At 34.1% G+C, this 27,980-nt stretch overlaps 1 protein-coding gene and 1 long non-coding RNA gene across 3 annotated transcripts in view; one reads left to right on the top strand and one right to left on the bottom strand.

The window, feature by feature from the left end:
* Positions 1 to 1,136: 1,136 nt before the first annotated feature.
* On the bottom strand, positions 1,137 to 7,835 carry LOC121738956. The gene is made up of 4 exons (XR_006037371.1): positions 7,824 to 7,835; positions 3,865 to 3,869; positions 2,874 to 2,936; positions 1,137 to 1,147 (listed from the first exon to the last, which is right to left on the bottom strand). It is a non-coding gene; the product is annotated as an uncharacterized LOC121738956 (long non-coding RNA).
* Positions 5,157 to 27,980, top strand: part of LOC121738955 (gamma-aminobutyric acid receptor subunit beta-like) — an 84,268-nt gene continuing 61,444 nt past the window's right edge. For both annotated transcript variants that reach the window (XM_042131242.1, XM_042131241.1), the window contains exon 1: positions 5,157 to 5,265. In XM_042131242.1, coding sequence (XP_041987176.1) covers positions 5,213 to 5,265 — 53 coding nt within the window. In that variant the 5' untranslated portion in view covers positions 5,157 to 5,212. The remainder of the gene's footprint in view (positions 5,266 to 27,980) is intronic.

Genomic DNA, 27,980 nt, shown 5'->3' with positions numbered 1-27,980 from the left:
TTATGTATAAAGCTCTAAAACCACATTGCGCTAATGCCAATAGGATTATTATGTACGCTTCAGCCATTTTAAGCTGGCAATTACTTAAATAGGTTCAATTTATATCACACTAGCTGTCCCGGCAAACGTTTCTTTGCCATATAAAGTATATCGCCCGTATTATTTTATTGAAGTGACTAAATAAGTATATCGCCATGGCATCGTCCATCGCTATCCCGTCGCACAAACAATGGTCGCCGTTAGTCTCGAGTTATAATAATTTACTATTATTTATTCAACAAATGCACTTATCAATATAAAAAGTACCCAGTAGCCGATTCTCAGACCCACTGAATATGCATATAAAATTTGGTTAAAATCAGTAAAGCCGTTTCGGTGGAGTACGCGGCCTAACATTGTGACACGAGAATTTTATATATATTATTCTGATGTATGGAGGAAAACAAGTAAACAATTTTGTTTCTCTGTAAAAAATAAATCATACTTTCTCTTTGGAACTTATACCAGCCTACTCTATAACAAGAAACACCTAAGAGGTAAACTTACATATATATATATATATATATATTAGCACACTTCAAGTTATACCTAGCTCCCCTAATGAAATCTGAACCTTAATGGAGTTAGTGACAGGCCGTTTTTATGACCTATTTCGTGAATTGAAATTGAAAAATTGAAGCTACTGTTGGATATTGGGTCATGTATTTCTTGATTGGATGAGGTGAAAATTAGCAATTAGGGAAACGGAAAAGCTGCAGGGAAATCGTGAATTTTCCGATAGAGATGGATAATGAAAATGGCAAAGATATTATCTTCGTGTGCATGAAATTTTACGAGAACCGTACATTTCTTGCCTATGTCATTATGGTCTGCTTTATATTTTTTGGAAAATGTTATCAAAATTACTCTGCTCATTTTGAGCTCATTAATTAACAAAGACGTTATCAAGTATTTCCTCTTTAGACTTTTATCCATTAAGTATTTAATTAATATGAAACGAGAATCATAAAACAAGAGATTAACAAAGAGGATAAGTCGATACGGAACTTTATTGTAAGACTCGTTTGATAAGTGATCTACAGACGTCTGCATTACCAAGAATCGTGGAGATTCAAGTAAGCGCTTGAATTGACCGGATAAATCGCGCCTCTTTCGAGCGTTCGATTCCGCGAAATATCTGGCATGCACACGTAATAACTTTAGTCCGTGCATTAATAAACGCCCTTCGATGAGGTAGGTTTTTTAGAAGTAAGGATATGACATTTGGTGCTAGGTTTTTTAAACTTGATTCCTATCTACTTGAATTCTGAAGATTGTCATCCAAATTTTTAAAATGAACCCGTTGTCGCCATTGCCATTTACTGTTATTTTTATTGAAAGTATTTATTTATTAAGTACTCATTTATTTATTATTCTTCTTACAACTTTCATTTAGACTAAAGTTTTGGTGCATCGAATCGAATCGTCATGATAACGAGTATAAAATTATTAGCATCCACAATCAGACACAACTTAAAGTGGCATTAATGGTTTAGCTACATGCAAAATGTCATGCTTGAATGACTGTCTTTCATGTGATCTTATAAGGCAACGTTGTTTCTGATACCTCCTGTAACGTCCTAGTAGAATTGTACTTCTTATTTAATCACACAAGTAATAATTAACATTACTCTTGTTGTCATTCGCGAGTTTATGCATTCTCGAGTCGCATTGGCCCCAATGGGGAGATTTTAACGCTATGACAGGTTTGTCCTTTTTATAACAACACATTTTGTATCCATATTACTTCGTAATAAGACGTGAACTTTGATCGTAAATAAATACCAGCTTAATCAGTAAGAATTTTCAATAGAAAATTTTCTAACGATTCATTTATAAACTGAAATCGCCGCTTAAGATATTTTTGATACGTAAATCCCTACATACATCACAATATTAAATAAAATACTTCGCACTCCCTCACACCATTAATTTTGGAATTCATCTATAGGAATAATAATACATCTGTGTAACTCAGTCTGTGTGTCTGCCTTTGCGCCTGTCTACCTTTTTTTTATTTTTTACCTGTATGATACTTTTTTGCACTCAAACAACTAAAATATTAGGATGCCCAGCCTGCCTAGCATACGCCAACGAGATATCTCACTCTCGAGATAATTAAAAACTACTACTACGTCTCATAATGTCAAAATCTCGACATGATCTCGACAAAACTCTATAAAATGTGTTATTTCGATGATAGATCTACGCGGGAAAAATGTTTGTCATGCTAGGGTCAATAGAGATGAAGAGACAACCCATCGAACATCGAGAAACTATGTAGAGTGAGATATCTCGTTGGCGTATGCTAGGCAGGCATATCAGTCGGTTGAGGCGTTTAAGTCTTAAACTTAAACGACTCAACCGTATCGGGAAAAAAAGGAAAAAAACCGCCGTAACGAAGTTCAGAGTTTTCATGCTTTAAATAATATTAAGAAGCCTTTGTGAGTATATTATTATGTGCGTGGTGGCCGGAAAGCAAGATCTTCCGACCGAGCGAGGTGTTAAGCTCGGTTAGGCAAAAGCCTACGTAATTCGACGACGACGACCTCTGTGGCTCAATTGATTGAGTGTGTGGCAGCTCAAGCCGGGGGTCGCGGGTTCGAATCCCGCCGACGGAACAAAAAGTTTTCAATGTTCCCGGGTCTGGATGTGTAATAAATATGTGTATCATATAATAAAAATCTTAAATATATTACGAGTAGGTATATATAGTATAAAAGTATTAAATATATTTCCGTTGTCTGGTACCTGTAAGTAACACAAGTCCTTCAGTTACTAAGCACGGGGCTAGACTGACGTGGGGTGAGCTGTCGTATACTAAATACTTACACCGACATACTTACAAAACTTCGATAGCGCGATGTAGGACCGTGGCGCTAGTTGTACCGCCACACCTTCTTAAAATATATGACCTACATAAATAAAAGCTGTTTTCTCCAAGTCTTTGAACATCAGTCATTGTATTCACTTTTAAATAAGTGAATGTAAATAAGTGAAGTGATACTTATACTCTTTGCCTTACATTTACTATTGTTATGTAAGTGGCTTTGTGAGCGAATTCCGAGATGAACTTCAGGCTGTTTTCAAACTAACGCCACAGTAAGCGATAGCGATAGAGCGAGATGCAATATAGCGCATTGCCGTTTGAAGTACGATAGACAGAGACAGAAGATCTGTCTTAGAGGTTCGCATCGTCGGTGTGTAAACAGCCTTATTTGTTTCAATGATTTGTGAATGAATTATTGGAGTATCGCGTTTGTTTTTCCTCACACAGAGTATACGCTATTTGTTTGCAACGAAGGGGCTCCAAAACGAATTAAGTTTTCTACTTTTATTGAGAATGTAATTACAATTAGATTATGTTTCAATAAGGACATACATTCGCATTTAAGGAACAACATGCAACTGTAATTAAATATATGACGCTGTCAACTCTGTTGCGGTAAAATATCGCCGTAACCGTAACCGTACATTTTTTTGGGTTAAAAATATTATATGTCCTTTTCCGAGATTCAAGGTAACTCCATACTAAATTTCAGTATAATCGATTCAGCGGTTTAGACGTGAATAGGCTACAGACAGACATACAGTTTTGCATTTATAATATAAGTATGAATTTATTAACCAATACGGAGAATGGGAGAAATAACTTTATATGTAAACAACGATTAAATTCAAGCGTTAGTGAATAACTAAAACACATTTCAAATGCACGTTTCACACTAATTCTGTGAATCTCGGAATTATGAGGTTAAACCGAAATGTACTTAAACCAGTTATGTCAAATGTTCTGTTATACTTATCAGTAAGTAGAATTTATACAATATCTTATATCTTTAAACGAGCAATTCTTGTATGTATATAAATATATAATTGGAATCTCGGAATCGGCTCCAATGATTTTCATGAGTATATAGGGGGTTTCGGGGGCGATAAATCGATCTAGCTAGGAATCATTTTTAGAAAATGTCAGTTTATTCATGTTTTATCGAATACCGAGCAAAGAAGTCAGATAGCTAGTTGATATAATACTTAAAAGAATTACTAAAATAATACATTACTTAACGAATTATTGAAAAGTTTTTCTTGAAGAGAATACGTCTTGTTTGTTTTAATATCACGACTCACCACTCATCACTCACAATAATTATGACGTGACTCCTGACTCATGAGCCTTGAAATACAGTAAGGGTCACCGCAGATTTACAATTTCAAGTTGGCCGGCTATCGTTCAAATTGTCCAATTAAATAGTTTTACAATTTAATTGGACAACTTTTAATTTGTAGGTAATCGGAAAGGAATTGCGGTTCTTATACGATCGGTGTCCAATTTAGTTGGATACTATGTGCAAGCTCTCATAAGTCGCAATAGCTATTGGTGTACTATGCGATTTAGTTGGCCAACTTGAAATTGTAACTTGTAAGCTACGAATAATAAAAACTAATCGTAACTCCCATAATATTACCGTTTTAAATTTGGTTCCTTTTGATCTGTCATGTAACGTCAGCCTAGTACCGCTCAAGGTCACCTAAATATTGCAAATGTATTGAAATGTGTACCTAAGGTACACTTTTTTGACAAGTATTGTGGAGCATGTTTTTTGACGGGGTAATTTTTTCTTAGTTTTTATTATTGGTATATTGTAAGTCTACGGTCGCTCCAAAGGACTCTCACCCTTGTCGTAGCACTGCTACGGTATGTACGGCTACCGCGTCGTAGCACTCGTAGCATTGCATTGATACAAATAGTGGCGCTATGTAGCACTGCTACAACGTGCTCCGTAGACACCGCGCTACGCTATAGGTTAGCTGCAGCAGCTGCAGTAGGTGTCGATTTTTTTTTGGAACGTAGTTCCTTATTTTATATTTTCTTATCTTTTTAATAGTAACTAAACAAAATTATTTAAAAAAATCCAATATTTTTTTTTAAAGTATTTTTTTTTATCGTAACTTTTTATAACTTTTCATACTTAAATAACCATGTGTGGTGTCACCAATATCCCATGACGGCCGATATGATCCATGGGACAGCGGCTGGGTCGATACGCGACAGCGCACGCGCGAGATTCGGCAGCAGCCGTGTCGGATACAGTCGTCGCGGAGCCGCGAGGCCGTCCGCCGGCTCGAAACGCTCGGCCCCTCTCGGCTCGACTCGTCACGACTAGGCAAAATGTTTACGTCACTGCTCGCCGTGCTGAGTGTCCTCCATGCGGGCCGCGCCGCGTAAGTATACCGCGCCACAAAACTTTGCGCCAAGTTGGAAAGGAGTTTAGCAAAGTTTTTTTTTTATTTTTATTTTTTTTTATTTTATTCAATTAGTGTTTTAAAAAAGTGTGACTGAAAGTTTGTGAAAGAAAGTGTGACTGTGTTATGTTTTTATTTAAAATGTCAGGTTTTTTAACAATTGTGTTTCGGTAATCGCGGCGTTTTTTGACCTTTTGTATTAATTATTTTTATGAGCGTTTCGGAGATTGCGGGTTTTAAAGCGCGTGCGTTAACGTACAATGTATGACTTTTGCACCACCTAAGAACCTCGTATTTAAACAAGCTACTCATATCAATTATATCGAAATATTTTAATAGTATTATTTGGATAGTGTAGAAAAAGCGAGCGGTTTCCGACGCCATGTTCCTATTAAGTAGATCACATGGTACAATAATCGAACTTGGGAAGGTTTTGTATAAAAACGATTTGACGCACCCCAGCAAGGGATTTCGCTACCTCTTGGCCTATTTCGATCTCGTTTACGCCAATACGCTATAGTATAATCTTACGCGCGTTTTACTGCGTTATTCTAAGGCTGCTTTTAATAACTAAGCAAGGTAGTGATGGTAGGAAACTACAATGCTTTGCCTTGAAATTTTGGAAAGATCTTTATAATTTTATTACAATTTAAGAAATGTGGTTGAAAAACGAATAAAATGAAATAATTATTTTTAACGATATGATATCAGTATGTTGTTATAATTGTAGAAATCACGCTATAATACAGTTAAAAATGATTTTTTTCCTACGTTAAATGGTGTTAAAATTATGGGAGGAGGAGGAAGAGGAGGAGAAGGAGGAGGCCAAATAAAAATAATGTAAATTATATACTAAATGCCAAAATATATTACATTCTTAAATAAAATAATAAATGACGTATACAGTACAATAATATTGATAACAACATAAAAATGCTAATAAAACATACTTATTGTAATTAGGTATTACAGGCCACCGTGGTCCAATTGTTAAGAGCGTGGCTCTTGACTCGGAGGTCGTGGGTTTGATTCCCGCGTTGAAAACATGTTATTTCCAAGTTTTGTTAGGACAATGCAGACTGATCACCTGATTGTCTGACAAGATGATCCATGCGTCGGATGGGCATGTAAAAAGTCGGTCCTGCGCCTGATCTCTCGCTAGTCGTGTCGGTCTTCCGTCATCACGTATGGTGTCAAGGAATAGAGAGTGCTCTTGTGAACTTGGGGACTATAGCCACCGTCACCGAAATCGATGTGTGTGTGGGGGGGGCGGGGGGCGTTGTAAGTAGGACGTGGGCCATGGACCTTACTTTAGGCTGATATTCGGCGATTCTTTTTTTGTTTGATTTAAGACAAGATGACGCACGCAACTCCGTCGCACTTATTTGTTTATCGCGCGGAATCTGTACATTAAAGGTATGAAAAGTATCCTATGTTCTTTCCAGGGACTCAAGGTATCTTCCATGCCAAAAGTATGGATTTTTTCTCCTCAAGTGATGCATTTGAATACAAAATTTAACCCGTATGTATTGACAAGAAAATGAAGCATTCATTCGATTCAAAATAATTACTATAATGATCGAAAGTCTGGAGTGCTTGAGTGGCAATTTTACTATTGCCCGTAAAATGTAATCATTAAATGGTCGCTGTTAAGCATTTGTGTATTATCCTACAAACATTTTGGCCTTGAGCTATGAATGCAGTAGTGTTATAAGTGATCTAAAAACATAATTGTAATAATAATAATAATAATAATATCTATGGACGCTTCACACCACGTCAGTCTGGCCCCGTGCTAAGTACCTAAAGGACTTGTGTTACGGGTACCAGACAACGGAAATATATTTAATACTTTTATACTATACATATATTTACGATTTTTATTATATCATACACATATTTAATATACATCCAGACCCGGGAACATTGAAAACTTTTTGTTCCGTCGGCGGGATTCGAACCCGCGACCCCCGGCTTGAGCTACCGACGCGCTCACCACTGAGCCACAGAGGTCGTCAATTGTATTATATTATAAAATTGTATTCAAATTGTGTTCATAGCTCGACACAAAAAATGTGCATACATATAATAATATTAGCATAGCCTATTATTCAGAGCAACCAGCAGGGCTAAAATGGTCACATTTAGCAATTCCTCTCAATCAATTCAGCAAATGAATTGTCAAAACTGTCAAACTGACAAATGTCAAATCAGTACAAAAATACAGAAATGAATTGTAAGCAGAGTTGCATTTTGCGATTTTAGAAAAATGAATCATATTATGATTCATATCATGATTCTTCAAAGCGACCATTTTAGCCCCGCTGTTCTAATTACAATAATTAAAAACAGGTTTAAACATGGACTAAAATAAAAAAACTTTTTTTTAGACCTGGTGTTTATTGTTTAAGCCGGCATAAACGGTTAGTGATTTTTCGACGTATGCAAGGTTTCTGTGGGTACTTTACTTTAATAGCGTTATTAATAATTAGTCAATATATTTTATTTATTAATCTTTACTAACTCAATATTTTGACTTTTGACGCAATCAAAAGAGTTAATTAAAAGACTCCTAACAGGAAACCTACGAAACAATAGATATTAGGTATAATATTATTTGTTATCAAAAGTTTGTTTGTTATTACAAACAGAGGCGGCATAAGGCGTGGGCGACTTCCCACGTCCTCGCGAGCCACGAGAATTTTTTGAGGATTTACTAGTTTTGATATTTAGAAAATGAGTAAATTTTAATATTAATCAAAAAATATTTCTTAGCGAAATTCGTCTCCTAACGTTATCAATCGGGGGGGCCTCGCAAAATATATCTTGCCCACATCTTTCAGTCTTGCCCCGCCACTGATTACAAATATAACTTACTGATATATCTATAATATAAAAATGAGTCGCCGAATGTGTTGCTAAGCGCAAAACTCGAGAACGGCTGAAGGGATTGGGCTTATTTTAGTCTTAAAATATTCGTAGAAGTCCAGGGAAGGTTTTTAAGTGACACGAAGTTCACCGGGTCAGCTATGAATATTATATATATATATATATATATATATATATATATATATATATATATATATATATATATATATATATATATATATATATATATATATATATATATATATGAATATTAAATACGAGTAGTAAATTATTACAGCTCGAGACTGACGGCGACGGGATAGCGATGGACGTTGCCATGGTGATATACTTATTTAGTCACTTCAATAAAATAATACGGGCTAAATACTTAAATGGCAAAAAAAACGTTTGCCGGGACAGCTAGTATATATATTATCTATATATTAATACGTGAGAGAAAAACTTTGTAAAATAATATGGACGAAATACTTTATATGGCAAAACAACGCTTGCCGGGACAGCTAGTATTAAATAAAATTTTGTGTCTTTTCAAAGGAATGTACAAAAAAAAAGTCGTAACACCTGAACAATAATTGTTAAAAGTTATATAGTAATAAAAACAATATTTCATAATGTTATTAAATGACCACATTTTACATCATTATTTACAAATTGAACACAAATACAAATTGAAATAATTAAGGACATAAAAGTTAATCCGATCATCCGAAAACTTCACAAATTGAATATTGAAACACAAATAGCTCGGCATTTAAATACAATACTAGCTGTTTGACCGAGCTTTGCTCGGTATCCGATGAAAATTACATTTTATAGACATGATTCCTAGCTAGATCGATTTATCGCCCCCGAAACCCCCTATATACTAAATTTCATGAAAATCGTTGGAGCCGATTCCGAGATTCCAATTATATATATATATATATATATATATATATATATATATATATATATATATATATATATATATATATATATATATATATATATATATATATATATATATATATATATATATATATATATATATATATATATATATATATATATATATATTTTTATACAAGAATTGCTCGTTTAAAGATATAAGATTTTTTTATATCGTTCCATTTCGACACTCCCTAGAAACCACAACTTAACTCTCGCTCTCTCTCGTGAGTGAGTGTGAGTGACGTGAGTGGAAGAATCGAACAAGTAACATTTCGTAACAAACGGATATATTAGCTTGTGACTTATCTACTTTTTAACCTAGCTAATATATCTGGATATACATATGTATATCCAGATATATTAGCTAGGTTAAAAAGTAGATAAGTCACAAGTTTTATGAAAATAATAAGGGAAAAAATGAGTTATTATCCGTAAAAAAAATATTTGAAATAGAAAAACTGTGGATTATATAATCCACAGTTTTTTCTATTTCAAATATTTTTTCCGTCCCTAAAGCCTCCATTTAAGCAAAAAAAAACGGAAAGTGTTTTTCATGTTACTTACCTTATTCTTCCACTCACGTCTTGATTATTACTACACGCCTACAATTTTAATTATTATTACTGATTAGCTTTGTCCACACTGTGCCTTTTTCTGTTCGTCAAGGGAATGTGTTATAGCGCAGTCAACAGCGAACGTGAGGCATGCCCGCGACGCATGCCCTCTAAACATATCCAAAAAACAAAAATGACAATGGTGGCGTTGCGTTCGTTGACGTATTCAATTATTATTAAAGAAAGAAAGAATATGACGAAAAATGAAGACGAAAACGAATAGTGTGGACAAAGCTATATTGTTTTATATAATATTATAGCATGCATTGTTCGTTTTTTTTTTCAACTTATTTATTTGTTTTTATTGTAAAAAATTTCCTTCATGTAGTTTTATAACTTACAAAGATTGGTCTCAATATTTGATTGGTACAATAATGTAACTTGAAATAAGCTTGCTGAGTAAGCACCCATTTGGTAAAGGTGTTGAAATGTTTTTTAATTGTTTAGTTTTGTTTGTATTGTTTACCAAATAAAGTTTGTTTCTTTCTTTCTTTGTTTCAAAATACAAATACCAAAATGATAGAGAGATTAATGAAGTTACGGGGTATAATTTATAGTATCTTAGACATTTACTTTTATGTCTAAGATACGATGAATTATCTTTGGTTATGCGAGTTTTACTTCAAAAATACAAGGTATATCAAGTCAATTATCGAGATTAATACACTAGCATATTATGAATGGAAATATTGGAAACGTTGGCGGAGGGTCTGTATACCACGGGCTCACAGAAAGCTGACGTGAAACAGCGCTTGCGTTGTGTTTCGCCGAGTGAGTGAGTAAGTTTACCATAGACCCAATCCTCTACCCTTTTCCCTTCTCTACCCTCCCCTACCCTATTACCCTATTTCCTCTTAAAAGGTTGGCAACGCACCTGCAGCTCTTCTGATGCTGTGAGTCTCCACGGGCGGCGGAAATTGCTTTCCATCAGGTGACCCGTTTTGCTCGTTTGCCCCCTTATTTCATTAAAAAAACATATTTTGAAATTATCCTGACGAATGGCTCTACGAGATTAACCGTGTAAGGTTTCGATTGAAAGCTGAAAGAGTATTACTGTTAACATTAGCGAATCACGTGACAGAATAATCCGATTGCAATCGGCGTGTTTCAACTTTCAAGTTCATTATTAATCACTGCTGTACTGAGTTTACTTATCTAATATATAAAATTCTCGTGTCACAGTTTTCGTTGCCATACTCCTCCGAAACGGCTTGACCGATTTTGATGAAATTTTGTGAGCATATTGAGTAGGTCTGAGAATCGGCCGACATTTATTTTTCATACCTAAAATTATTTATATGGCAAAACAACGTTTGCCGGGACAGGTAGTATAATATAAAAATACGGGATGACACAAAACAAAGTAATAGAGATAACTTCGGATACAGGGTAAGTCCGGATAATTCAAGTTATTGCTAAATTAGATTACAGAATTACGGTACGGTACTACAGTTTGCGGTTGCAGTGCATTATGGCGTATACGTTCGTAGCGCCAGGCAAAAAAATTGACTCATTTCGCAATAAGTTGAATAATTTTTATTTTTATGTTTATACGTGGGAGAGCCATGCTTCGGCACGAATGGGCCGGCTCGACCGGATAAATACCACGTTCTCACAGAAAACCGGCGTGAAACAGCGCTTGCGCTGTGTTTCGCCGAGTGAGTGAGTTTACCGTAGGCCCAATCCCCTAACCCCTACCCTATTCCCTTCCCTACCTCAACTATTCCCTTCCCTTCCCTTCCCTACCCTCCCCTATTACCCTATTTCCTCTTAAAAGGTCGGCAACGCACTTGCAGCTCTTCTGATGCTGCGAGTGTCCATGGGCGACGGAAGTTGCTTTCCATCAGGTGACCCGTTTGCTCGTTTGCCCCCCTTATTTCATAGAAAAAAAAAAAAAAAAAAATTATACGGACTTACCTGTGTCCGTACTTACCTTGATTAACCTTGATTAGAATGTGTATATTGTGTCCTTAACATCGAAATCACTACAAGAGTGGCAGCGCGCAGTTTTATAAATTGACTAGATGTCCCGGCAAATGTTGTTTTGCCATATGAAGTATTTCGCCCATATTATATACTTCAAAGTCACGACATACAAGAGATCAGGCACGGAACCGACTTTTTACATTCGACGAATGGATCTTTGGTGCATTGCTATAACCAAACCTGAAAATAATATTATGGAACGCGGGAAGCGAAGCTACGATCTCCGAGGCAAGAGCTACGTTCTAACTTCTAAGCCAAAAGAACACGGATGCTGAACATATTATTAATATAAAAGTGACTGTAAAATAAGTAATGCTTGATGGACGCTGTTAAGCATAATATAATATTTCATCCCACAAAAAAATTACGTAATAAGTTATGAATAACGTCACATTTTTTAGATCATTTAGAACAAGTCTGCATTCATAACTCAACAAAAAATGTTTGTGGGTTGACCCACAACTTAAGTCTTAACAGCGACCAGATGATGTCAATGATGATGATTATGTGATAATGAAGCAATGCCGTTTGATCATAATGCGCCGATTAATTCCCGTCATCGATCAGCAATGACGTCTGCCAAGGTCATAGCACAAAGGTTTTGATTAATTACGCACTATCCATATCTATATTGTTGGTAAGGCCATTTAAGGGTCAATTCATACCAGCGTTGCCAGACGTCCCGATTTTGGCGGGACGTCCCGATTTTCTCATCAAAATTAAATGTCCTGTGCGGGACAGACTCAATCCCGCTTTTCGGGGAAAGCCCGAACGTACGTGCAGCGTGCAAAGAAAGGTGCGTGATGAAAATAAGAGTGTGGGAGGTAGAGGGGTGGATTTTCTTTGGCTACTTTAGCTATCTATTGTCGCGTAACGTTATTTTAACACAATTAAAAAGATGAAACTTCAAAAAACTTTTGATTTTATAGGTCGTTTTTACTTTGTCCCGCTTTTCACTGGAGAATCCCGCTTTTTCACTCAAAAAGTTCCAAAGTCCCGACTTGGCACAAAAAAAATCTGGCAACGCTGATTCATACTGCAACGCGACGCGTAAATGCATTAAATTTCTAAATACTGACCTGACGGATTTCATGAGCGTAAGACGTCTTGCAAATATATCAAGTCCATACTTCACGAGTCGTTGCGGTGTGAATTGATCCTTAGGGTGCATTTACACTGGCACCGTGGGATGTGGTTTTGAGAACCAATAGAATCGTTTCATTTTTCTAACCTCGCTAAGTGGGATTTTATTGAATCTAAAGGCATTCTGAATCACAGCAAAGGCTATACTTTTTAAAATTTAATATGCAATTTTCTGAAAAAAGTGTTTTAAGGGTGACTTTTAAATTTTTCGATCCTCACAGAAAGCGGCAGCGACGGACAAATATTTAAATAATGCCACTTGCAGTGCCGTAAATAGGGCGGTGCCACCGGTGCCCAGGCACAGGGCGTAGACTCTGGGCAGGGCGCAAGAATGGCCAGGTAGACTCTTATTTTTTCAAATTGCTCCCGATAAGTACTTCCCGCTGCACCCCAGAGATGTTTTCCAATGTATTAAAAAAAATATATCCACAGCCGAACATATTATAATTTATAACCTTCTCCTTTTTGGAAGTCAGTTAAAAAACAAGGGTGCAGTAACAGTAGTAAGTATAAGCTCGCACAGGGCGCAAAAAAAGCTATTTACGGCACTGACCACTTGATAAACATAGCTATAGGTTTCATTTTCTACTGACATTGGTCGAATAGGTCGGTAGCGAATTTTGTCGGTCGCGGTAGGTTGTCTTAAAGATATATACTTTTTTTCAGTACACCACATTCTTTTTTTTATAAAGTGCAAGCCTTTTCTGTGACATCGATTGCAAATATATTTGCCTCGTTTAAAGATTTTGTGTGTTCCTGGACATCTTACCAATTTGAATGATAAGTTATTGAATGTATATTTTAACCAATATTATTCAGGAATACTAAATGTTTGATCAATCCCCGTATTGATTTTGGGCAACCACCGTCATTATTATTTCGTGGCTAAAAATGAGAATACGATATTAAAATAATAAATCATAAAGCCAATTGAGGGCGAGAATTTTGGCCAATAATTATGCACAGCGAGATCTGATAAATATCCATACTAATATTATAAAATATGCTAAAGTATGTCTGTCTGTTTGTGACCTCTTCACGCCCAAACCACTGAACCGATTTTTCTGAGTACAGATATCTCCGTACTCAGAAAAATCGGTTCGGTGGCTCTTTGAGTACCGGGAAAGGACATACTTTTTATCCCGAAAAAATGTACGGTTCCTGCAAAATATACGAATTTTGGCGCAAGCAAAATGCGAGCATCATTGAGTACTGTATAAACGAGCTCAGTCATAATATTATAAAGTATAGTCCATATTAATATTAGAATTTAGAAGACTCTATGTTTCCTTTTCACCGTTAGGGCGCGTTCAGACGTGCGCGTATTCGGTGCACGCGGATACAGCTCACGTGTTCTCAAACGCTACAGCAGAAAACGCGCACGACTTCAGGCATTCAAAAACCACATACAGTATAAAGATAGTATAGTTTTCATCCCGGAAAATTTTAAGGTTTTCGAGTAGATACAGCAACAATAATGCAATAAACACGTACAAAAAACAAAATAAGCATCCAACAAGTTCGATTATTGAAATAACACATTACATAGCATTAGCCAATGGAAATTTGGCCTTTTATCCGTTTGCGAACATACGCATCCCCGGGGTGCTGGGGATGGCCATCGGGGTATGTGGGACTCCCCGGGGCGGTGAAGGCCGCGCCCGGACATACCCACTAAAACCCCAACGATGTTGGTTTTCCGCTTTAAGCAGTGCCCCGGAATACACAACGGGTACGCGTAGACAACGGAAACGAACTTTGGCGTAGGAGAACAAAATGGATTAACCAAGTGTATATATAGCACCTATATTATTAACCGACATAAAAAATGGTTACCGCTCAATACCTAATTCTCGCTTTAATTAATTCTGTTTTTCCACCATAGAAGCCTCGGTAAATGAATTTTCATCGTAACGCAATCTTGTGAACGAAGTTAGCATTCATTTCGGCCTAGATAACGCTGGGTCGTAGTATATAATGGCTTTAAAGCGGCTTTTATACTATACGACACGGTATGTGGCTTTTACACTATACGACACGATATGATAGGACACTCATATATACAGACACGCTGATGTGTTTGAAACAGATATGAGAATAAAACCTTTATCTAGGAAAACTTATGCTCACTGGTCTAGCTACTATAAATTACAAATGACTCTCTGTGTTTCATCAAAGTCCGTATTGTTTGTGTGAAACATTATTGCAAAAGGTAGAGGGAAAATTAACAATTAATAAGCTTTTGTTTTATTTTTTAATAACGGCCATTCCTTTTGCATAAAACACTGACTTTAATAATAACTTTGTCAATAATCACGGGAAAGTCTTTGTCCCTACAAACAGGGTAATGTATATTGAGTGTATGCATAATAATTCGTTGCTACAATTAATTTCCAGGGTCAAACGTTATTATCATAATAATATTTGTTTTGGTCATAAGACTGACACTACATTGTAGATGGGTTTTGTGTTTTTTGTTCATTGCTGAGTTATTTAGTAAATTGTAAATGATAAACACGCAGACTTCTGTTCTATGATAAGTAGTAACTTATCATAGAAAAAGAACCCCTTACAATAGAAAAATAGCGAATACGAGGTCTGTCCGTCTTTTTCTGGCGCATATATAGGCATTCGCTTTATAAATACCTACAGTTTTATTATTAAGGGGGTCCTGCAGGGCTGCAGTCGCACGGTGCAAACGCAGCTTAATGTGAACTGAAGTAACATAGCCCGTGGAGCGCTTTTTGGATGTACTTGTGCATTAACGGCCATCCACTTCTAGTACTATTTCACTGAGACAGCCGTGGCATGACTTTTTAATTTTTATTGCCTTTTGTGCGAGAATAGATGTGGTCATTTGAATGTTCCGAATGGCGAGATGCAATAGTTTCAAAGATTTAAAAATGTCCGTAGCTTCCGGGTTTGCTGCAATTTTAAAATTACAATTCGTACACAGGAAGTACACGAGTTAATAACTCAGAATTTATCATTGAATGAGTGCGGCCACAAGAGTAAGATTTGTATTATTATTCCTTATGCGAGCACTGGCCGCCGCTTATTAAAATCTCAAAAGCTAATAATAGTCCCTGTAATAAACTTTAAAGTAAATCTATAAAACTTAGTTTACCTTTATTAACTCGAGAGGTATTACTTGTAAATTGCGAATACTGGGAAAACTTTCAAACAAGAAGTTAGATAATGGGGTAAAATAACAGTATCCTACGAAGAGCTGTAGTTTTTTGGAATAAAAGCAGCAATTTGGAATAAATCCAGAGGATAAACAGCCACCATGCACGATTTTATCAAAATTCGAATGTTTTTTTTCGTGAAAAAGTTGCAATCACTCTATAATACGATAATATATTTTTGTGATTCAATTCTTCCCTGCAAGTTACAATAAATTGTTTCAAAGTTGTAAGTAATACTATAGAAACGTAATTCTGTTAAAAAAAAGGTAGCACAAAAAGGCTAAAGGCTTTCAGAGCTGCTGCTTTCACAGTGAACTATATACAAGTAACACATACACACACGAAAGTATTACTTCATTTTGTTACACTCTGTATACTCCATTTGTGTATAACGAGAATCGATTTATCTCAAGGGACTCATACATTTGTGATAAAATATTTGCCAGACAGCTCCCGGAGTTTGAACTCGTGCAAAAGCACCTATAGCACCGTTAGAGAAGTTGCCTTCGATAATTTTGATTATAAGAAATGGAATATGGAATTTAACAGAAAGTAACATGCTTTGAAATCTTTTTGTCTCATTATGTTTCTAACTTTGTTTGTCGAGATTTTCTTAAGCTTCTGTTTTTTAGTTAATTTATTAGAAAACAAAGATTACCAGGAACTGTAATTATTTTTATGATACATTGGATTTATAAAAATAGCCTCCTCAAGTTCTAAAAAAACATAAAATAATAATGCTGTATTAATTCCTTTCTCTCCGGGGGGGCTGCTGGAAGGGATTTCTTATTAGAAATCAGAAGATCCTCTGTGTCGTCTTACTGTGTAACTTCTATTGTAAGTAAATGTTTTGTGTACACAATAAAATATGATTAAATAAATAAAAACAGACTACCTCCTCAAAATATAATAAGTCTGATAGTAAAGTCAGTTAAAAATTCGAATACGAAATACTACACTAAATACTACAGACGGAAATATTCCGCACAGTGCAAAAACCCTTACTTAACTCTCTGACGAGCTAAATCGTTAATCGCCAAGCGCCCCTCTTGGTATTTATGAATTTATCTTTCAAAGCATACTGCAGCTAGTCTGTAATATTATGAAAAAGCAGTTATTTAACTTTGTTTTAATGCCCGCTTCTACTAATATAAGCACTTTAATTTATTTAACAGTTTACGACGTAAAGAATGTGGATAAAATATATGCCATGTCTTTTGGACTGTAAACTATATTTTTAACATTCGTTTGCCGTTATAAGTGGCACTTACTTTATTTCGCTAAGAAAAATACATCTTTTATCTCCTAATACATCGCATAATGTACTGTTTCCCGCCGATTTTATGATCCACAAAACATTTCAAATCAAAACTTTTTTGTTGTTGACTGAACCGACAAACCGTTAATTCGTTCCAAAAGCCGAAATTTCGGAACGTTAATGAAATTTTCCATCTTGTTGGTAAAAGATGGCCGATGCGAATTTCTTACGCCGCCGGTTCTTCTCGCCGGGTTGGCTCCCGAACCGATAGTAAGCACCATGGTTTCGAAGTTCAGAAAGAATATTGTGAAAAAATAACTCTGAATAAAATTTATTTGACTTGATATCAACAGTCATGAGAATCATAATAAGTACTAGGTTTGTTTTCGAACCTAGGCTACATATTATACTACTAATACGTCAAACTTGTCTCATCAGTACAAGATCATGGCGTATATTTATATTATAGCATGTGAATTGTGATGATGTCACAAGCACTGAACAGTATAATGATCTATATTATGTTTCAGTACACTTCATTTTGCTTTTCATCCTCGCCGCCATGTCAACATCCTTCCAGGTCTGTATTTTGATGTCAGACGCCTACTACTATAATAGCTGTGTAGAGAAATGACAGGTGCAGTCTATTGCAATTAACGCAGGAACTGCGGCCATTGAGTGAACAACAATAGGAGCAGATTACATCTCTATTGTACATAACATTAACGCGTAAGGTACACAATGTGTAACAAAAGTAAGTAATAAGTTGCGGATTGTAATAGAAACATAACTCATGTAAAAAGCGACACATGTAATTAGTCCTCTTATTTTTTGCATTGAATAAATTCTGCAACTAGTTCGCTATAGCCATTATAGCCATAGACTTTGTATTTACATGTTGTGATACTACATCAGTTTTACTATATTGTAAAGAATAGCTTATTTATCTATATTATACTTAGCACGTATATCTACAGCTGGCATATTATTACCTGATGCTAAAAGGGCATAATATTAAATGAAACCCAAGTTTAGTTACTTAAAACCTCTCGTAATTCCATAAAAACCTCACAAAAGCTTTATAATTACTAAAATTTTGTTTCAATTCATTTCAAATTCCTAATTCAATATCAATTTACTGGAACAACTGAACTCTGAGGGCATAACATGTTTCGGTTTATCACTCACACTTGACATATCAAAGGAAACTTCAAAATTGAAAAGTAGACAAGCGTGAAGAACGGTTAGGCTGCAGGCACTGTGAAAACTAAGGCACCGACTACAATGCACGTAGATTTTCGACACAATAAAAAAAGGTTTGATTGTTTAATTATGCTGTATTAAACAATCAAACCTTTTTTTATTGTGAATTTATTGTAAAAAAAAATCCATCTCAAATACATTTTTCCGTAATCTTTATCATCCTCACATTATAATCAAAAGGTATTTTTTTTAATTAGTTATCATTTAAACCCATTAAATGTTGTTTAAAAATGAAAATTAATAGAGGGAAATTCAAACTTACTAAACGCGCCACCATTGGTCGAAACGAAATGTGACGTCAGATGTTACATACTCGTATCGGTGTCGATATTCATACTGTGGTTATAGTATTTGTTAGAAAAAAAGTTTAAAACTGGTGATTTCTAGTGAATCTATATTTATAGTGAATCTATATGAGTATATTAGGTTTTATAAATGAGTAGGTATATTAGATTTTATCAAAGCACAATTGGACAATCTACCGAAAATAAATGCATTTATGATGTTAGAATATTTTGCATCAAATCTTGAGTTTACGATTTTATTTTATTAGACTAGCTGACCCGGCAAACGTTGTTTTGCCATATAAATTATTTCTAGTATAAATTTAAAAAGTGAATAAAAGCCTATTCTCAACCTGTAATGATCATTAATTCATCACAATAGTAATAAACACGATAATGGAGATAGAGAATTTATACGTGGGAGAGCCATGCTTCGGTACGAATGGGCCGGCTTGACCGGAGAAATACTACGTTCTCACAGAAAACCGGCGTGAAACAGCGCTTGCGCTGTGTTTCGCCGAGTGAGTGAGTTTGCCGGAGGCCCAATCCTCTACCCTCCCCTATTACCCTATTCCCTCTTAAAAGGCCGGTAACGCACCTGCAGTTCTTCTGATGCTGCGAGTGTCCATGGACGACGGAAGTTGCTTTTCATCAGGTGACCCGTTTGCTCGTTTGCCCCCTTATTTCATAAAAAAAATACATTATCGCTTTTCATCATCTTACACCATGGTTCTCGCATTTTTACATCGTTTGGAATACGAAAAATACGTTGTCAGGTGTGTTTCTAGTAATGCTTTTGCACTTCAGTATCACACAATACTTGTAAGAAGGTTTTTTAGCCTCTTCCATGATCTCAATAGCAAATATACCCGAAAATAAGTACGAAGTAACTGAATCACTAAAGGAAACAAACACGGGACATAACATCTGACGTCATCAACATGGCGCGCTAAATGCCGGCGTTTGAACGGTACCAATTTAATAAATGTTTTAAATTTCAATTTGAAGAATAATTTGAATATTTTGAAGCCTGTTTATGTTTTATTCTCATTTATAAATATTTATTTATTTATTTATTCGGTATAGTAACAGACAGCAAAGTAAGAAATACAGTTAACAATAATAAACAAAAGAAGTAACATTTTACCATGCAGTCCAATAAATACTATACACAACATTAAAAAAAAATATCAATAATAATAATAATAGCAAATGTCAAGTACATACTCCAATAATTACACTAAAATATTTAAATAAGTAATTTAACAATAATTATTAGAATTGCGACTGTCACAGACACACATGTTTTTAATACATAGGTAGGTACCGTACTTAATATCATTAACTTCAAAACACAAATAATAATAAAAATAAATTCATTGCGACCAAGAAGCTTAACATATTGCAACATAGATAAAAATAAAATAAAACAAAAAAAAACTCATACATTCCCTAAAAATAAGTCAGACTTGAGGATTATAATAATATTAAATTAAATTCATATAAAATAAAGTTATTTGTAAAAGATGTCAATAAATTAAAATATTAATAACAATAAGAAAATATACAAGTTCATATATAAAGGACTAATTGAAGTCATAAAAAAAAATCATGCATATTCCCTATTGAAGACGTGAGTGGATGAACACGATAACTTCAGTAAAACAATTGCCATTTTTTGCATACACATAAAGCCTCCATGGCTTTAGGGCCGGAAAAATGATTTGAAACCAAACAACTGTGCATTTTATGTGTAGCCAGATATATTAGCCAGGTGATGAAGTAGATAAGTTACAAGGTTTGTTTAAATTATAAGGGGAACAACAACTCACGTCTTGAATTATTATGTCCCGTCTCACGGAAATAAGGTTAAAAAGTAAACAGTAGTTTAAGCTACCCCACCAGTTTTCAGCCAAAGCGGTTCAGCCCTTCTTGACTTATAATTATTGTATAACTAACACTGCTTTCTTTAATATCTAATATATAAAATTCTCTTGTCACAGTGTTTGTGCGCGAACTCCTCCAAAACGGCTCAACCGATTTTAATGAAATTTTGTATGTACCATCGAGGAAATTGATTCCTAGGCAGTTGACGGGGACCTACGTCATTTGATCGGCTTATGTCAATTCAATGTTAGCTGTGATCGGTCTGATGGGTTTTGAGTTTTGACTTAACGCGACCAAATTACATTAGGTCCGCCATCTGCCTAGAAATCAACTTCTCTGATAGTACATTCCTTAGGCCTGATAATAGGTTTTTAATTTTTATCTACTTTTTATATTGATACTAGAAATAATGTATATGGCAAAACAACATTTGCCGGGTTAGCTAGTATTATCTATAGATTAATTTGCCATGCATCACTTTCTATTTACCACTAATGGAACACAGAGCAATATAATAAAGAACTATACCACTAAGATGTACAAATATGTGCATTGAATATTAATAATTAATTTAATATCTAATGTTGTAAGCAGATTATAAGATTAGAGTGAAGATAAGCTGCTGCTGTTGATTCGCGGATATGTTACCGAGGAGTTCTGGTGTTACCTAGATATAATGTTTGGTGTTTAGCTTTCTGAAATTATATTGAATTTTACAGCACCTGTATGAAATAAAATATTTTATTTCTGAATTGATTACAAAATACTATTTATATATAATAACTTTTGGAAATGTTTACGGTGCCTATAGGGAACTAGCTCGGCGAGAAGAATCGAAATTTGCACGCGATCACTTTATAACAAAAAAGTGGAAAATTTGCTGTTATTTTGCCTACTGTTACTGTGGACTATTCTACAGTATCATATTATTTGGGCTTACAATTATAAAGTTTTGACTTTTTAAAGTAACACAATACACATAATACAGGGAACTGTAGAAATAGTCAGTCTTATTGCTCAAGCATTACCTTTTTAAATATTTTTAGTTACCGTATTTAACGTTTAAAAATAGTTAAATGAAATAATTGTATTTATTTTCTATAATTTTGTGATTCAGTGATTCTGTTGGTGAATCAATAAATAAATAAATAATTATTATAACTAGCTGTTTGACCGAGCTTTGCTCGGTATCCGATGAAAATGAAATTTTCTAGAAATGATTCCTAGCTAGATCGATTTATCGCCCCCGAAATCCCCTATAAACTAAATTTCATGAAAATCGTTGGAGCTTATATATATATATATAATAAGAAAAACTGGTCATATCTTATATCTTTAAACGAGCAATTCTTGTGTATATATATATATATATATATATATATATATATATATATATATATATATATATATATATATATATATATATATATATATATATATATATATATATATATATATATATATATATATATATATATATATATATATATATATAATAGAGTCAATATTAATATATATTATTAATAAGCAAGCAAAAAACTTTGATGAAATTTTGCACAGTTATAGTTTATATGGTGAAGGAGTGCATCGAGCTAATATTATTTTGAAATTATGCTTTTATCACACATTTTTTTAGCAAATAAAACATTACACACACTACAATACGCGCATTCAAGAAGATGACAGATTTTTGAGTGACAAACCTATACATACGAATTATACTCTTTTATTTATGGTTGAAATCTGTTGACAACAAGTTGACAAATTGAAAATGGATTATAGTTTTTTATTGAATCTTAAATACTATTAGACGGTAGTAGAGGCTTACACGGCCAGTCTAAGATCACCTGAGTCCCAGAGACGAGAGTTGAAAAAAATATATGATAAAGTCAATATTTTTTTACAAATTAAACGTAGTAGTCCTAATCTCGTTGCAACTAAGGTCGAATTTCGACCATTGGGCGATCTCTAGTAATAATAATATTATAAATACAGTAGAAAATTATAAAGATTGTCACGCCCTTGTGCACGAGACCTTACGATGTCAAACAACAAACTTCCTAAGTTCAGAACGTGCAGAGAACGTTTATGCAGTTTGAGTCACGTTTCAAGAAACAATCCCAAAGACACACTCGTTATCTATACTAGAAACCATTCTAACAGTAATTTGTTTCTATGCGGAAATGACATAATAATGAAGACGTGAGTTTGAAGAACACGATAATAATTAACGTTTTGTAAAATACGGACATCTCATTTTTTCCCTTTAAATACTTTGTACAAACCTTCTAACTTATCTACTTCATCACCTGGCTATCTTGCTTACACATTGAATGCACTTTTTTATTTCTATTTGAAATTTAAAAAATCGGGCCCTAAAGCTTTTATTTTCCAAAATAAAAATCATCCAAGTGCAAGTCGTACTCGCGCACGAAGGGTTCCGTACCATTATAGAGCAAAAATAGTAAAAAATTGTGTTTTTTGTATAGGAGCCCCCTTAATTATTTATTTTATTTAAATTCTATTACTAATTATAAAAGTATGAATACAGTTGAGTAGTTTGTGTACATTTGTGTACAAGTGTCTACCTGTTATCATCATTGATACCCAGAAAAAATGTTTGAAATATCATGTTTGTTGTATGGGAGACCCCCTTAAATATTTAATTAATTTTGTTTTTAATATTTATTGTTATAGCGGCAACAGAAACACATAATCTGCGAAAATTTCCACTCTCTAGCTATTACCGTTCTTGAGTTACAGCCTGGAGACAGACAGACGGACAGACATCGAAGTCTCAGTAATAGGGACCCGTTTTTACCCTTTGGGTACGGAACCCTAAAACGGTATTTTTTACTATTAGTTATTGTATTCTTCCACTCACGTCTTTATTTATGTACCATCGAGGAAATTGATTCGTAGGCAGTTGACGGACCTTTGGTCGGCTTATGTCAATTCAGTCATCACTGTAAGCTGTGATCGGCGCGTCCAATTCACTTAGGTCCACCATCTACCTGGGAATCAACTTATCTGATAGTAGGTACAATATTGTGAAAAAAAAACATCAATTGACAGAAAAAATACAACATTTTATTAAATATATGGCCTATGTCACTTGCGGCAACCTTACGAATCTATTGACACCTCGCTTATTAAAATTGGGCCAGAATTTTAGCCGCCACGAGGGTACGTACATTCCTTACACTGACTGCCAAAACTATTAAAAATCAAAATCAAAATATTTATTTCTAAATAGGTTAACAAAGTTAACACTTTTAGAACGTCTACATGAGGCCTACCATTCCTTTTGGATCCGCCGTTGTCAATCGAAACCGAAATCGTCTGCAATTATTTTTATTACCACACCAGAAACATTTAGTAATTATAATTAAGTAGTAAATTTATGTGGCAGAATTAAAAACATACTGTACTTATAAATCTATATATTAATACGCAAGCGAAAAACTGTGTAACCCTTTTTACGAAAAATGGGGAAACGTAGGTACATGAAATTTTGCACAGTTATAGTTTATATGGTGAAGGAGTGCATCGAACTAATATTATTTTGAAATTATGCTTTTATCATACATTTTTTTAACAAATAAAACATTACACACACTACAACACACACACATGGGAAATGACATTTTTGAGTGACAAGCCTATAAATACGAATTATACTCTTTTATTTATGGTTGAAGTATGTTGACAACGTTGACAACAAGTTGATAAATTGAATATGGATTATAGTTTTTTTTTTTTTTATTGAATCTAAGATACTATTAGACAATGCTTACACGGCCAGCCTGAGATCAGCTAAGTCCCAGAGACAAGAGTTGAAAAAAAATATTATAAAGTCAATATTTTTTACAAAATATAGGTATAAGTAGTCCTAATGTCATTGAAACTAAGGTCGAATTTTGACCATTGAGCGATCTCTAGTTATTTTAAAAACACAATTTTCAATTCAAAATTGTTTTAGCATGAAGATATTGACAGTCGGCAATTTTATATCATTAGTATGTGTACTTTTCTATTTTTCTCTTAGAACTTTCCTTTACATTTCCTAAAAGCTACAGTTTCCGATGTCAAAGTCTTATTCGATCATCAGCTCTTATTTCAAAGACCTTTGTATAAAGGACCTTTTGGCTCGTTCGAATTAGCTGAAGAGCACTGAATAACATTTAGTTTGACCTTTACATTATAGGCTTTGCACCTACAGCATCGGATATTTCATAGTGTTAGCTTTATCCCGTGACTTTGCCCGAAAATTAGGACTCCTTGAAACCAGCCAAAATAAATAGTCCGGATATAAATAGGCAGTTATAGGCCACGGCCTTTGATCAAATATATAGATATTCGGTCGAAGGCCACTGCCAAGGGACGGCACCTCTCATTAAATAAAATTCGGCACTGCTTGAAACCAAATGTTGATATCCTATTTTTGGGGAGAAATTTTAAAAATACCCTTGTTTGAATTGAATTTTGAAAATCATATTTTGTAATCTTTTAGGAAGTATGTTAACTTAACTTGACAGATGAAGAATGGAGAATCTGTCAAAAAAGATGTGAATTAGCCTATTCGGCACTTGATCAGAAAGTGGTGAAACAGGCCCTAAGAATCAAGTCCGAAACTCTTATTCAATTTTGTATCGCTTTTGTGTATCGCCGCGTGTCAATATTTTGTTTATTTCGGTGCAACTGACCCATTAAATTATGCAAAATTGAAACTAAAATCCCCTACTACTTGTGAGAAAAAAATTTACTAAGTATCTATTTAAACAACCAGTTTTTATAAATGTTTGATGAACACATTTTCTTGCAAATTTCGCTTACATAAATATTTGCTTTTTAAGTTTTAATTGGAATCCGCAGATGGAATCAACTGAAACCGAGGCGGAAAAATGGCGTTCAGTAAACAAAAACAGATAAAATCTGTAACAATGCAATGTACAGACTCAGCGACGCGATGTAAGGATGAATATAATATTCTATTATTTATTTTAAAAGGACACCAGCATCACAATCGACATAACTACCTACATATGCAATATGCATATTATATACGAGCTTTTGCCCGCGGCTTCGCGCGCGTTAAGAAGTATTGTTATTTACAAACGTTCATCCCCTATTTAAACCCCTTGGGGTTGGAATTTATCAAAATCCTTTCTTAGCGGATGCCTACGTCATAACATCTACCTGCATGCCAAATTTCAGCCCGATTCGTCCAGTGGTGTGGCCTGTGCGTTGATATATATATATATATATATATATATATATATATATATATATATATATATATATATATAATGTTATAAAAGTGCATGTTAGCAAGGCTCAAAGGTACCGTACAAGTTAAGCATAATTAGTACAAGCTTACCTTAATCAAATTAACATAATGACTAAAATATGAATAATAGTTTTTCTTTGCTAATATTAAATGATAAATTGCTAGTAATAAATAGTACTTTCAAAAAACCCTGATCATTTCATAATATAAAAAACAAAAAAAAACTACTTTTCCCATAATATTAAAATATAGAGGTCACTGTATGTACTGTATGTAGAAATGTGTCCGTTGTGTTGTGTGACGTTTTTTTTAATTAAATATTAAATAACTCTTGATAGTAATTAGCTGGTTTACAATTTATTTTTACTACTAAAATATTTAATTTTCAGATCAATCAAAGAATACAGTCGTAGCTTCAATTATTAGAATGAGAAAAAATATGATTGTTTATCCGTTTGGTGAATTTTCTCCGTTTGGTGATTTTTCGATTTTTCTCTAAAAATATAACAGTTTACTTAATATTTTATTATACAGTATTAAACGCATCACAATTATCTTTTTGGATTTAAAAATTTGATATTTTTATCTGTCGTTAAAAAAAAAAGATAAATTAATGAAAAAATATATGTACATAATAGTTAAACTTTGTCATACACCCGACAAAAAAACTGAACCGCAAAATACTTCAACAAAGAGTCGGCCGTAATTACAAAATTGTTACGGTCTTACTACAAAAGATTTAAACATCTGTTGAACAATTGTGTAGAAAAAACGGTACTACATAATGGTGTCTTAGGCATGTGTTGCGGATAAAACACGTTTGTTTATCTTTAAACACGTAATTTTTTTAGAATGTTTGTATGTTTTTTTAGAATTAAAATTGTTTAGAATTGTTTGTATGCTGTCTTGACTCTAGAGCAATGTTTTTCAATATTTTTGATTTCGCGACCCCTTTACGGATTGAAATATACTGGCGACCCCCTCGTGTCATAGAAAGCCAAAGAAATGATTTTTTTTTCTAGTTTGGTAAGTATATTTATCTATTCATTGTATTGTCAGCTTTTTCTTTCTGTCGGCGACCCTCCGAGTAAGGCTTCGCGACCCCCCTTGGGGTTGCGACCCGCAGATTGAAAAACACTGCTCTAGAGTAATATTGACATATTTTTACATTTTCGATTGCATAAACGTGAACTCCTGTTAATTTTTTACAAAGACGAAAACGGATTTTGGGATCGTTGATTTTATTGACGAAATCGACTTGGACTATTTAACAGCATACAGAGATGACGAAATACAGGATAAATTGAGCATTAAATGAAACTATTTTTAAACAGAAATAGGTAATATAGATTTAGTAAAGCCTTTGCCGCGAAAATAGCGGACTTGATAAAAACTACAAACAAACAGGGGCACTGTATATTGGTTAATATTTATAATCAATCAAATGCGCAAATTTATATCTAAAAAAATATTTTAATTATATTATATTTTGAATAAAAAACTCATAACACCTCAGATCCTGCGCACAAGTGTGTAGGAGCACTGGATATCGACGGCTAAAATGCAGCTAGAAGGCATTCCAATTGCTTTGCTGGGTTATTGGCTTAATATTGATGAATGGGTTAATTTTTCTTCATTATGCATTACTTCAATAAATTATCGCTTTATTTGTGGAATTTCGCATTCCTTCTTCCATTTGTTTTCAGATTGTGCCGTGCTTTAAATATTGAAATAAAATATTTCATGTTTAAAAATAACTAGCTATGCACTTAGCAAAACACGAATAAAATGACATTATCTGAAAAAAAAAAATATTATATATTATTTTTAATTATAAAAATATAATATTTTTTTTTTAAGAAAATTGTCTTTTTATTCGTGTTTTGCTAAGTGCATAGCTATTTATTATGCCCTTAACGCAGACCAAGTAAGGCATTCTCGCAATACATTCAAGTATCTCTG

Source organism: Aricia agestis, chromosome Z, assembly GCF_905147365.1.
Source record: "Aricia agestis chromosome Z, ilAriAges1.1, whole genome shotgun sequence".
Lineage (NCBI taxonomy): Eukaryota > Metazoa > Arthropoda > Insecta > Lepidoptera > Lycaenidae > Aricia > Aricia agestis.
This window is presented reverse-complemented; position numbering and strand designations above follow the sequence as displayed.